General features: G+C 41.4%; 1 protein-coding gene across 1 annotated transcript in view; it reads left to right on the top strand.

Moving 5' to 3' along the window:
* The window catches only part of PLG (plasminogen), a 47,692-nt gene that overhangs the window by 9,310 nt on the left and 24,450 nt on the right, over positions 1 to 13,932 (top strand). The window contains exons 4-9 of the mRNA XM_010840900.1: positions 1,702 to 1,816; positions 3,900 to 4,039; positions 6,024 to 6,144; positions 7,821 to 7,939; positions 9,752 to 9,914; positions 10,588 to 10,733. Coding sequence (XP_010839202.1) covers positions 1,702 to 1,816; positions 3,900 to 4,039; positions 6,024 to 6,144; positions 7,821 to 7,939; positions 9,752 to 9,914; positions 10,588 to 10,733 — 804 coding nt within the window. The remainder of the gene's footprint in view (positions 1 to 1,701; positions 1,817 to 3,899; positions 4,040 to 6,023; positions 6,145 to 7,820; positions 7,940 to 9,751; positions 9,915 to 10,587; positions 10,734 to 13,932) is intronic.

Raw genomic sequence — 13,932 nt, 5'->3', positions numbered from 1 at the left:
TATTTTATTATATAAATATAAATATAATTATATATATATATATATATATATATAACCATGCTTATGGATGATTCACATTGTTGAATGGTAGAAACCAACACAACATTGTAAAACAAGTATCCTCTATTCAAAAACATTGAGTGGGGAATCATAAAAGATAATACAAATATACTTTAAATATTTTATATTTTATTTGAAAATACAAGCTTATGCTGGTACCTTTGGATGTAAAGCAGAGGCGTTTTTTCTTTGAACCCGGAGCCACCAACAGAAGTTATCTAGAGCATTTCTTGTATAAACCACACTTATGAGTTATCTACCATAATCAGTCCTTCTCTTTGAACTTGAGCAAGTCTAGAGATACCCATTAACAATCTGACTGTAAAATTCCTTTATATTTTCATGATTCCCCTCCTCTCAAACTCATATCAACAACACGAATGGACTGCTGTCAGTGGATTTGGTAACAATTTGTTCTGGCTGCACCCTGTGGCATGGGGGATCTTAGTTCCTAGACCAGGGAAGGACCCTATGTTCCCTGGCGATGAGAGCACGGAGTCTTCACCACCCGGCCACCGGAAAGCCCCTTGATAACAATTTAAAGAACTACTCTACTTTTTCAACTACTTGAAACTATTTATCTTAGTTTATAAAAAAAGTTCCTTCCCCTCTCCCTTTCATTTCTCAGTTTAGATCATCCGTAATCAAATAGAGCTGTATACAAAGTTTTGGAAATAAAAACAACTGACTCTTGGTAAGCGTATAACCCAACTGGTGGGAACAGAGTGGGCCAGCACTCCTGAAAGTGGCTTGCCAGCCACAGATGCCCATCCTGCCACATGTGGGCTGCAGGGGGGCCCCTGGCAGTATGTTTTAAAGGCAGGATGGGGCCCACTGGGTAACCAGCAAGTTGTTAAAATGGAGGCTGGTTGAGGGCATCTTCTGTAAACGTTGAGAGTAGACCACAACTGTATTACCCTCTTTGGTACTTTTTTCACACTTAAAATACCACCGTGAGCCTAGAAATGGCTTGCATCTCTCTCAGCCTCTGTGGGTCTGCCCATTCCACGAAGAAGCCCTCACCCACTTCCCATCCACTCCCTCACGATGTTATTTATTTTCTCTGTTACACATGTTGCCATGAGGTTGTCTATTTCACAATCTGTGTCCTTGATTACCTTGGGGCCCCAGACTCCACTGAGATGTAAGCTCCACTTGGGCATGACCTGTGTGGTTCCTACTCCAAGCGTCCCCAGCACCTCCAGCACGCAGCATCTGCCTGGCACACGGGAGGGCCGGAGCTCTGGAGAAAGGAATAAATTCCACACGTAACTATAATCCCTTGTTGCTGTTGTTTAGTTGCTAGGTCGTGTCCGACTCTTTGCGACCCCATGGACTGTAGCCCACCAGGCTCCTCTGTTCATGGGAACTGTCCAGGAAAGAATACTGGAGAGGGTTGCCATTTCTTTCTCTGGGGATCGTCCCAACCCCAGGGATTGAACCTACCTCTCCTGCACTGGGAGGCGGCTTCTTTACCACTGAGCCACCAGGGAAGCCTGCAATAACTCTTACACAGACCGTCTTTGTAGATAGTGGGTAACGCTGTCCTTTCTCTCAACGTGACCGAGCAGCGCAGGGCTTCCTCGCGATTTTTCGTCGTTGTGGTGAAAGGGTTTGACCACTGTTGGGGCTTCCTTGCAGTCTACCTTTTGGAGTGCAAGACCGGAAATGGGCAGACCTACAGAGGGACCACAGCCGAAACAAAAAGTGGGGTCACCTGCCAAAAATGGAGCGCCACTTCTCCACACGTGCCCAAGTAAGACTTTCTCTTTTGTCTCCGTGTTCACCTCTTATCCTCAGAACGATTCCGTTATTTCTGACTCAAATCAGAACATGTGACTAGACCAGCAGGCATGGGGAGAATCTTACTGATGCTGGTGCAGAGCTGCTCAATAATTGATGGCATAAAAGTAGAAAACGGCTGCTGTCCATTCATTCTTGTGTATATGCTTTTTTTTTTTTTTTGGAAGATTTAAAACAATAAAAAAAGAACAATAAATTCTAGAACATGAATTCTAGGCTGAGACTGAGAAAATAAAAAGATGATGATGTTTACAATTCAATCAGTCTAAACCAAATGTGTTCACATTAACATTGCAAAAAACAGATTAGCTTGCAACTTGCCTATTATTTATTTTAATGTCATTTTTTATACTTTGCCCAATATGGTGTTCAGTTCAGTTCAGTCACTCAGTCATGTCCGACTCTTTGCGATCCCATGAATTGCAGCACGCCAGCCCTCCCTGTCCATCACCAACTCCCTGAGTTCACCCAAACTCATGTGTATCGAGTCGGTGATGCTATCCAGCCATCTCATCCTCTGTTGTCCCCTTCTTCTCCTGCTCTCAATCCCTCCCAGCATCAGGGTCTTTTCCAATGAGTCAACTCTTCGCATGAGGTGGCCAAAGTATTGGAGTTTCAGCTTCAGCATCAGTCCTTCCAATAAACACCCAGGACTGGTCTCCTTTAGGATGGACTGGTTGGATCTCCTTGCAGTCAAAGGGGCTCTCAAGAGTCTTCTCCAACACCACAGTTCAAAAGCATCAATTCTTTGGTGCTCAGCTTTCTTCACAGTCCAACTCTCACATCCATACATGACCACTGGAAAAACCATATTAGGTGGTATTAAATTCTCATTAACAATGCTTATCAAGTGGGAATTTAGTGTCTATGATCCTCCCCACTCCCAAATTGTCTTTAGCCATCCTTATGAGTTGGGCTTCACTGGTGGCTCAGTGGTAAAGAATCCGCCTGCCAATGCAGGAAACATGGGTTCAATCCCAGGGTCAAGAAGATCCCCTGGAGAAAGAAACAGCAACCCACTCCATTATTCTTATCTGAAAAATCCCATGAACAGAAGAACCTGGTGGGCTACAGTCCATGGTGTTGCACAACTGAGAGACCAAGCAACAACAATAACAAGATGAAGTCTCATATTCCCAGTACACTAAGGCTTATTGAGATTAAAAAGATAAACCAAATGGCCAAGTCATAGAACGGCAAGGGTCTGAGAGAGAATCTTGGTCATCTATACCCCAACCGGCGAGGAAACTGAAGTCCCAAGAGCACCAAATCTACCAAAAACAGGTACACAGAAGAACCAGAAACAAAATCTGCCACTTTAGATTCAAAGTCTTAGGTTTTTAACCCAATTTCTTATTGCAACACAGCAGCTCATCTCTGAAAACGAGCTTCACTCTATCCTTCCACTCTCCCATTAATTCTAGACATACCTCAGAAAGGACGTGGAGTTTGGCATCAGACAGATCTGACTTTAAACTCTTGAGATGCTATTTATTAACTGCTCAAGCTTAGGTGAGATTTGATCTGTTTCACATGGCTGTGCCTCAGTTTTCTGATCTGGGAAGTGGGAATATAATAACACCTTCCTGATGGGCATTTTTATTGACTACATTAGAGAATGTATAGAGAGACTTTAGCATAATGCCTCATGCAGAGTTCACACAGACAAAATGGTACCAACTGTATTATTTTTACAGAGAGAAGGGCACCTGATAAAAGCAGGTGTTTGGCATGTCTCATGAATTTGGCAGGCTTTGAGGGCTTTAAATTTCTACTGTGCATAAGACACTTTGACTCTACTTCTAAGACTTGGCTGTTCACACAGTAATAACAGTGATATTAGCTACTCTACTGAACAGGCTATCAATAGAGACTCTGAAAACTGGATACAAATGCTATTGGACACAGCCGAAATATAGTTGGATGACACAATCTCAAACCACAGTTGGGAAGGGCGGGGGGGTCTTATCCTGCCCTGCTGATAACATGTTGATTTTTAAAATATAGTCAAAGTGACTCTTTTCCATCCTCTGCAGGTTTTCGCCTGAAAAATTTCCTCTAGCGGGACTGGAGGAGAACTATTGCAGGAATCCAGACAATGATGAGAGTGGGCCCTGGTGTTACACCACAGATCCAGACAAGAGATATGACTACTGTGACATTCCCGAATGTGAAGGTCAGGGATGGCTCTAGAAAAAGTTTTCCTATTCTTCCCTTTATGTATGGAGTAATTTGCTATAAATTGATTATCTGTGGGGATATTAGTAATCAATTAGTGCTGTGTTTGACGTCATCAAGTAATACATGACCTCCGGGAAAAGACCAAAATTTTGCAGAATTTCCATTATGGATCTAAATTATCTTTATTAACATGTAGTTCAGGGTTCGGGGTGGGGAACGCATGTGTGCCTGTGGCGGATTCATTTTGATGTTTGGCAAAACTAATACAGTTATGTAAAGTTTAAAAATAAAATAAAATTAAATAAATAAAAAAAATTAAAAAAAAAAACCATGTAGTTCAACAGGGACAAATATAAAATGAGTCGCCAGTCCAGGTTCGATGCACGGTACTGGATGCTTGGGGCTGGTGCACTGGGATGACCCAGAGGGAGGGTAGGGGAGGGAGGAGGGAGGAGGGTTCAGGATGGGGAACGCGGGTATACCTGTGGCGGATTCATTTCGATATTTGGCAAAACTAATACAATATTGGAAAGTTTAAAAATAAAATAAAATTTTAAAAAAAAAGTTAAAAAAAAAACCAGAACTAGATGTAAACTCTAGATGCACACTTCTTATGCTTAAAGCTCTGACACAGTTTAAGCCAGAAACATATTTGCAATTCAACTGCTAGCATAAAACCACAAAATCAATACAATTCAAACACACAACATTAAGTTAACAGGGTAGACTTTGTCATGTTGTTGAAACCAAGCCATGAACCAGTTTTTAAGTCAGCCATCTATTGTTTTAATGGAACAACCAATTTAAGAGCTCACTTCAAAAGTCAACGTCAAAAGAATGTAAAATATCCTATGGGAAAATGTTCTTTACTTCATATTTCCTGCTACATTTATTGATGCAATAGGGGGATGAATGAAGGTGGGGTTTGCATAACCACGTGGTTGAGTCCATACTGGCTCAGTTTCCCATCACTTCCTCTAGTCCAACCTTTGGCATTCTTTATTTATTTGTACACCATGTTATGAGGTCATCTGGCCCTTTACTGACATGCGAGTATCCTTTTTATATCAAGTCTGCTTCTGTTTTCCTTATTGTCACATAAAAATTCAAGTCGTATATTCTTCTGCTATACCACATTATATTAAGCATTGCAACGTTTCCATTTTACAGGGATGCAAGAAAGAAAAACAACCAGTCATGCTTCTCAATAATAATGATAAAAAGAGAAGCATTGTCCCTTTAGGTGAATATTGTTTCTCTCTTGAGGTCACGAACACAAGCAAAAACCCTGGCAGTAAAATTCTGAGAGGCTGCCGGCTTCTTCGGCAGTTATCCAGACAGAGAGAGCTTCCCAATGGCTTGATGGGAAAGAATCTGGCTGCCAATGCAGGAGACACAGGAGATGCGGGTTCCATCCCTGGGTTGGGAAGATCCCCTGGAGGAGGAAATGGCAACTCACTCTAGTATTCTCTCCTGGAAAATTCCATGGACAGAGGAGCCTGGCAGGCTACAGTTTACGAGGTCACAAAGAGCAGGACGTGACTGAGCAAGCATGCATTCAATCAGAATAATTCCATAGGAATTTTTTGGAAGACAGACCTCAAATATTAAAAAAATTCTAGTAGAGAATTTACAGATTCCTGAGATTATATGCAATCTCTCCCCACAACCACCAAGAACCAACACATGTAGCAACCTTGAAGACAAAGCATTATGGAGTTTCTGGATTTGGTCACAACTGTAATAGTAGAGAAGGTATAGACCACATCTGCTAATTCTACCATTTGAAAAAGAGAATGACATTTTAGATTGTATTAGAAAATTAAGCCTTTATTGCCAATTTTGTTGCTAGGTAATTGGTGGAAAATTACCAATGAACAAGTGGTAAAGGTATTTGAGACACTTCTAGTGATAGTCTAGTCTTTACCCTTTTTTGCTTCATTCATTTCCATTTCTTTCTTCCTTTCTGTTCTTCCCAGATAAATGTATGCATTGCAGTGGAGAAAACTATGAGGGCAAGATTGCCAAGACCATGTCTGGACGTGACTGCCAGGCTTGGGACTCTCAGAGCCCACATGCCCACGGATACATTCCTTCCAAGTAAGTCTCCCTGGCAGTGAAATTGGATGTTTAAGCCTCTGCAATGCTATGGGTAATTTAATATCATCTAGGTTTTTTAGCATTCCTCAAAAAGTGAACACACCCAGTGTTTTTGAATTTCAAAGTTTGCATTTTCCTACGTGACTGCAAAAGAAGTACACGTTCTCTTTTTAAATTTATTTATTTTTATTGAAGGAGAATTGCTTTGTAGAATTTTGCTGTTTTCTGTCAAACCTCAACATGAATCAGCCATAGGTACACATATATCCCCTCCCTTAGAAGTATACATTCTTACTAGTTAAAATGTGGTCCATGGAAGGGTGCTGTCACCTAAGCGTTTGTTAGAAATGCAGAATCTCATCCCCACTGAGTCTGCATTTGCACTGTAACCAGATTCCTGGCTAATTTGTAGGTTAAATGTAAGAAATATAGATATACGCATCCATACACACACAATATATACATCTCACCTGTGTGCTTTCCAAATATTGCCCTTCTCTTTGTATTCCTTTCTTTTTCTTCATGCTGATGAGATTCAAAGCTTCCTACCCTGTGATCTGTAGGTGGGCTTTAGGGCTTTGTGAATCCCTCAATATTTTATGTGTGTTTATACTGGTGTATTTTTATGGGATGGAGGATCCCTAACTTTCACTAGCTACTCAAAGGGGGTCATGAATCTATAGTAGAAAAAAGAGTCCCTGATCTAGAAAGTAATGGTGGGGATAAATTTCTGCATCTCCTATTTCATATTAATTGTACTTAAAATACCTCCCTCTCTATAGCTGCCTCTGGTCATTCTCTTCATTTTTTGATGACTACAGGATTATAATGGGGGTTGTAAAAACTTACAGGAAAAGAGACTAAGTCACAGATTCCAGTGTGGAAAACAGCTCCCCTGTGTGTCTGTACCTCCTGCTTCAAATAGCTGTCTTAAATCACCGCTGCGTTATTTTCTTTTCCCTACTGTATTCCAAAGAAGAAACACAGTGAAGGCCTTCAGCCTCAGAATTGGTTAAATTTACTTCCCAGAAACTGGAAGAAGATTGCCTAAGCCATTGCAGGTTGCTCTGCCCATCCTGACAAAGCATTTACAGTCTCAGGAAGGGACATGAAATGAGCCCGGAGGGACACGAGGTGTAGCGTTCATCTCACAGGCTCCATCACTCGGTCCCTGCTGCGGGGGCGCTCCCTGGCCTGCACACAGGGACATAGCTTATCTGTCCCCGTTTCTACAAGTTTAAAGATTAGCAGGCTCAGAACCGGGTAGACTAGAAGGACCATTCCTTTAACCTATGAAGACACCAACTTCTAGGCTGCACTGTTTACTAAAGAACTATCTCTAGCCAGTGAGTACTTTGTGTTTTAAAAATTGCTATTAATTGCTGCTGACTCATTGAAGTTGGCTGACATAAGTTTTCCAGATGGCCCAAATGACAAAGTTGATCCTGTTCCATGATTGTGGCACATGTAGACTGTTAGAAAATCAATCCTTGGAACACTCAGCTAATCTTTCTTATGAGATGGTCATCACACTGAGGATAACCTTCATTCGGTCCCCTCCTTGGGTGCCTGACTGTGTCTAGCACACAGCGGTGCTCAGTATTTGCTCATTTGAAATGATTCTCATCTGTGAAGGTAAATGTTCAGTGCTGTTAAAGTCCTTCTTGCACCTTCAGATTTCCAAGCAAGAATCTGAAGATGAACTACTGCCGTAATCCTGATGGGGAGCCCCGCCCATGGTGTTTCACCACCGACCCCCAAAAGCGCTGGGAATTCTGTGACATCCCGAGATGTAGTAAGTATGGTTCCGACCCAGTCCTCAGGGACCTTCACCTGCTCTCTCGGAATCAAGAGTGCTGTGCCTGGAAAGTGCCCCACAAGTCCTATGGGATGTGATTACTCTTTTAAAACAGTTTATTGGTTACTATATGTAATTGATCAGAGCATCTATTTTTTATGTTTTTTTTTTGGGGGGGGTCCTCTTTTGCCTCTTCTGAGTACAGATGAATGTAGGCTTTTGGGAGTGATCTCTGGTACCCTCCCGTTCTCTAGTGCTAAAGGCAAATCAGACCCACAGCTTCTGGTACCTGGATTTCATTATCAGCCAGTGAAGTGAAACTCAGTCGTGTCTGACTCTGGATGGTAGCCTACCAGGCTCCTCCATCCATGGGATTTTCCAGGCAAGTGTACTGGAGTGGGCTGCTGTTTCCTTCTCTAGGGGATCTTCCCAAACCAGGGATTGAACCTGGGTCTCCTGCATTGCAGACAGACGCTTTACCGAGTTCTTTCTAATTGTAAGCAAAGTGCTGTCTCAGGACGTACAGTTTTTCCGTGTGGCCAGCTTGGGAGGCAGTGGCAGGAGAAGAGAGGTCTGGGGGAGAAGATGAAATGGCAGACCTGCCGGGAACGACTTGGAAAAAGCAGTTTTATCATATTTTCCTTCTATAAGGATTTGAAGCAAGGCGCTGAACGAGGACAGTTGAGACTGTTAACAGGACTCAGTGGGTCCTGAGGTCTGGCTTCCTATTCTTCACTCAGACAGTCACGCTAGAGTGACCAACGGGACTCAGTACTCCCCTTATGAACATCAGTTTCTCTTTCAGTCTCTTTTTCCCTTGAGGCTTTCCTTCTTTAAATTGACGTGTAGTTGATTTCCAACATTGTCTTAGTTTCAGGTGTATAGCAAAGAGATTTGGTTATACGCATGTATGCATGTATCTGTATTCTCCTCCCCCTGACTCTTCTCCATCATAGTTTATTACATGATATTGAATATACTTCCGTGTGCTATACAGTAAATCTTTGTTTATCTGTTTTACGTATGACAGTGTGTCTTAAGAATTTCTTGATTTCTCACTGCATACCCTTTTCCTTGGAGACACTATTTTCTTTCTTCCCATGGACTCTCTCTGTTGTTTGTGGAATACTCGGTGTCAGTCAGTTATGTGTACTTAATGAATCATTTATTCTTCAGAAAGGAAGCTGGTTCATTGGCACATGTGCAGATTTGGGGTAGGATACGACACAGTTGAGCCTCACCGTGTGGGTTGAACTGAGACTATAGAAAACAGAGAATACAGAAAGAAGCATTTACTCCAAGGGTCTTGTCCCTGGAGGGGTTTTTCATAAGCTGCTGCTGCTGCTAAGTCGCTTCAGTCGTGTCCGACTCTGTGCGACCCCACAGACGGCAGCCCACCAGGCTCCGCCGTCCCTGGGACTCTCCAGGCAAGAACACTGGAGTGGGTTGCCATTTCCTTCTCCAATGCATGAAAGTGAAATGGGAAAGTGAAGTCACTCAGTCGTGTCCGACTCTTCGCGACCCCATGGACTGCAGCCTACCAGGCTCCTCTGTCCATGGGATTTGCCAGGCAAGAGTACTGGAGTGGGGTGCCATTGCCTTCTCTGTTTTCATAAGAGGGTCTCATAAACATTGATTCTACCACATTGGCTTCTTCTGAAAAATGATAAACGACACTCAAATGCAGGATTCTGGAAGGATAAGAGGAAAAGAAGACAGACTGACACTCTCTGCCTCCATCTCCTGTAACTTCCACCTGTGCCTTCTTTACGTAGAAGCACTCACTGTAACATATCTTCCCCATTTAAGCCACACCCCCGCCATCTTCTGGGCCGAAGTATCAGTGTCTGAAGGGAACCGGCAAAAACTATGGAGGGACGGTGGCCGTCACCGAGTCCGGGCACACATGTCAGCGCTGGAGCGAGCAGACACCCCACAAACACAACAGGACCCCAGAAAACTTTCCATGCAAGTGAGTCCGCTCTGGTTTCATTTCCTTGTCAAGGAAAGGAATGAACCATTCCATCCTTGTCATGGGATGGACAGCAAGATCCCACTGATGTGCCTTGGTTTTAGTGACAATAGGAACCTCGGCTTAAAGCTTTTGGGAATGAAAACTGGTCAAGTCACCTGCAAGGGAAGTGACATTTAGCGCTGGTTTCCCTAGAAAACTGGTTCTCAAAGTGTGGTTTCCTGGGCCTGCAGCATCAATAGCATCAGGAAGTTTGTTAGAAACTAAACCAGCGACCTTGGAGTGGGTTTCAGCAAGGTTTTGCATGAAATGTACAGTAAGGTTTGAGAACACAAATTCGAGGGCTATGATACATGATTTAGGAGGCAGGAACAGTGTAGAAAACACCCATTGCATGTCCAGCATGTAGCACAGGGCCTTAGGCACAGTGAAAGATCTATTTTGCTTCATGATACACAGTCAAGGAATATATTTGAATCATTCACCCAAGAGAAGCATCCTGCCATAATTCTATGGACTCCCACTCAGCTTAAGTTTCCATCCATTATTCAGTTGGTATAGTTCTAGAGAATTAACTGGACACACCACCAGTATCACCATTAAGAAGTATGTGTGTACTTTGTTATTTCTTTAGCCTTTTAGAAAGCCAAACTCACAGTTCCTTCTTTTTCAGAAACTTGGAGGAAAACTACTGTCGTAACCCTAATGGGGAGAAAGCCCCATGGTGTTATACAACCAACAGCGAAGTGAGGTGGGAATACTGCACAATCCCGTCCTGCGAGTCCTCTCCGTTATCCACAGAACGCATGGATGTCCCAGGTAAGAAGGGCCATGGGAGCTTACTGAGGGCGCCATTGCTCTGTATTTTTGTATTCCAGAAGCATCACAGTAGCTTTGGAAATGGTTTCATTGTGTTGTGGTCAGAGAACATGCCTTACGATTTCATTTATTCTATTTTTTAAAATTTACTTTTAATTGGAGGATAATTGCTTTACGATATTGTGTTGGCTTCTGCCATACAAGTGTGAATCAACCATGAGTATACCTATGTCCCCTCCATCCTGACCCTCCTCCCCGGCTCCTCTAGGTTGTCACAGAGTACTGCGTTGAGCAACCTGTGTTATATAGCAGCTTCCCATTAGCTATGTATTTTACATTCACTTTAAATTTGTTGAGGCTCATTTTATGGTTCAGAATAAAGTCGTCTTGGTGAATGCTTTACATGCTCTTGAAAAGAATGTGGCTTCTGTTGTTGTGTAGTGTTCTACAAACGCCGACGAGGTCAAGCTGGTTAGTCTTGTTTGGCTTTCCTGAATCCTTGTTAATTTTCTATCTCCTTTTTTGTTGATTACTGAGAGATGATAGGTGATGTTAGGTGTGCATTCGTCTATCTCTTTCCAGTTTTGTGTTTGCTTTGTCTATTCTGGAACTCCTTGTCAGGCACAGACACACTTTGGATCCTTGTCTTTGCAAACAAATGACCCCTTTTATCATTCTGTAATATCTCTCCATGTCTCTAGAAATAGTCCTTGTTCTAAAGGCTACTTTTGCTGATATGAATAGAGCCATTGCAGCTCTGTTTTTACTAGAGTTTGGATGATGTCTTTTTTTCTCAGTCTTTTGAGATGTTTAGACCATTTGCATTTAATGTCATATTGTTAACATGGTTGGATTTAAATCTACCATCAATTTAGTTATTTCTACTTGTTATTTCTATTAGTTATTTCTACTTGAATTTTGTTCCTTTTATCTTTCTCTGCCTCTGACTTAATTTTTTGTATTACCTTTTATTACCTCATTTTACTATTTAATGTTTACAATATACACATTTAACTTACATTTTACCTACAAATAATATTATTTTACTTGATGTATAATGTAAGAAACTTACAACATTGCAATATTTACTCTGTCCCAAAATATCATGCTATTGTTCTGAGTTTACATCTATTATTTTAGAAATCTCACAATAAATTGATACTATTTTTGCCCTGAAGAATCAGTCATTTTTTAAAGCAATTAGAAAGAAAAAGGGTATTATATTTATTTTTATTTATTTATTTCTACCATTTCTTCTATGCTTCATCTCTTTGTGTTGGTTCTCCAATTTCCATGTGATGGCATGTTCTTCCTGTAAAAGACTTAACCTTTTCCATTTTTTATAGTACAAGTCTGTTGATGATGAAGTCTTTTAGCGTCTGTATGTCAGGAAGAGTCTTCATACTGCCTTTAGTTTTAAAAAACAATTTTTGTTGGGTACAGAATTCTGGGTGGACAATTTTTCCCCTTTACCACTTTAAAGATGTCACTCCATTGCCTTCTGTTTTGAATAGCTTCTGACGGAAATCTGTGTTTCTCTGTATTTAGTATTTCTTTTTTCTCTGGTTGCCTTTAAGACTTCCTCTCATTTTCAGTTTTCAGCAGTTGGTTACAGTGCATCTAAGTGAGTCGATTTGTTTACTTACATGTTTATGGTGCTTTTCCTACTTGAAGCTCTCTGAGCTTCTTGTGTTTGTGGATTATTGATTTTCATTACTTTTGTAAAATTCTCAGCCATCACTGCTCAAATATTTCCTTTTCCCTGCTCTCTCTCTCTGTCTTCCTTTTTGGGACTTCAGTCACCCAAATGTTAGACCATTTCATGCTGTCTCATATCTCTCATATGCTTGTTCTATTTCTTTCCCCACTCTTTTTTTCCTTTTGTGTGTTAGTTCAGATAATATTTATCAATCTGTTTTCAAGTTCACTGATTATTTACTCTGTTCTGTTCAGTCTGTTAATCAGCCCATCAAGGGAATTTTTCATCTCTGATAACATGGTTTTTATTTCTGGTGTTTACATTTGATCATTTTATTATTTTTTTAAAAAATAGTTTCCATCTTTGCTGACATTCTTCATCTATCCATGCACACTGTTGACCAGTATGGTATCTACTACAAAATCCATCAACATATTAATCATAATTACCTTATAATCAGAGTTCCAAAGAAGAGCAAGAAGACATAAGAAAGTCTTCCTCAGCGATCAGTGCAAAAGAATAGAGGAAAACAATAGAATGGGAAAGACTAGAGATCTCTTCAAGAGAAGTAGAGATACCAAGGGAACATTTTATGCAAAGATGGGCTTGATAAAGGACAGAAATGGTATGGACCTAACAGAAGCAGAAGATATTAAGAAGAGATGGCAAGAATACACAGAAGAACTGTACAAAAAAGATCTTCATGACCCGGATAATCATGATGGTGTGATCACTCACCTAGAGCCAGATATCCTGGAATGTGAGGTCAAGTGGGCCTTAGAAAGCATCACTACAAACAAAGCTAGTGGAGGTGATGGAATTCCAGTTGAGCTACTTCAAATCCTGAAAGATGATGCTGTGAAAGTGCTGCACTCAATATGCCAGCAAATTTGGGAAACTCAGCAGTGACCACAGGACTGGAAAAGGTCAGTTTTCATTCCAATCCCAAAGAAAGGCAATGCCAAAGAATGCTCAAACTACCACACAATTGCACTCATCACACACGCTAGTAAAGTAATGCTCAAAATTCTCCAAGCCAGGCTTCAGCAATATGTGAACCGTGAACTTCCAGATGTTCAAGCTGGTTTTAGAAAAGGCAGAGGAACCAGAGATCAAATTGCCAACATCCGCTGGATCATGGAAAAAGCAAGACAGTTCCAGAAAAACATCCATTTCTGTTTTATGGACTATGCCAAAGCCTTTGACTGTGTGGATCACAATAAACTGTAGAAAATTCCTCAAGAGATGGGAATACCAGACCACCTGACCTGCCTCTTGAGAAATTTGTATGCAGGTCAGGAAGCAACAGTTAGAACTGGACATGGAACAACAGACTGGTTCCAAATAGGAAAAGGAGTATGTCAAGGCTGTATGTTGTCACCCTGCTTATTTAACTTATATGCAGAGTACATCATGAGAAACGCTGGACTGGAAGAAGCACAAGCTGGAATCAAGATTGCCGGGAGAAATATCAATAACTTCAGATATGCAGATGACACC

This window comes from Bison bison, unplaced genomic scaffold (genome assembly GCF_000754665.1).
Source record: "Bison bison bison isolate TAMUID 2011002044 unplaced genomic scaffold, Bison_UMD1.0 scf7180017864148, whole genome shotgun sequence".
Classification (NCBI taxonomy): domain Eukaryota; kingdom Metazoa; phylum Chordata; class Mammalia; order Artiodactyla; family Bovidae; genus Bison; species Bison bison.
This window is presented reverse-complemented; position numbering and strand designations above follow the sequence as displayed.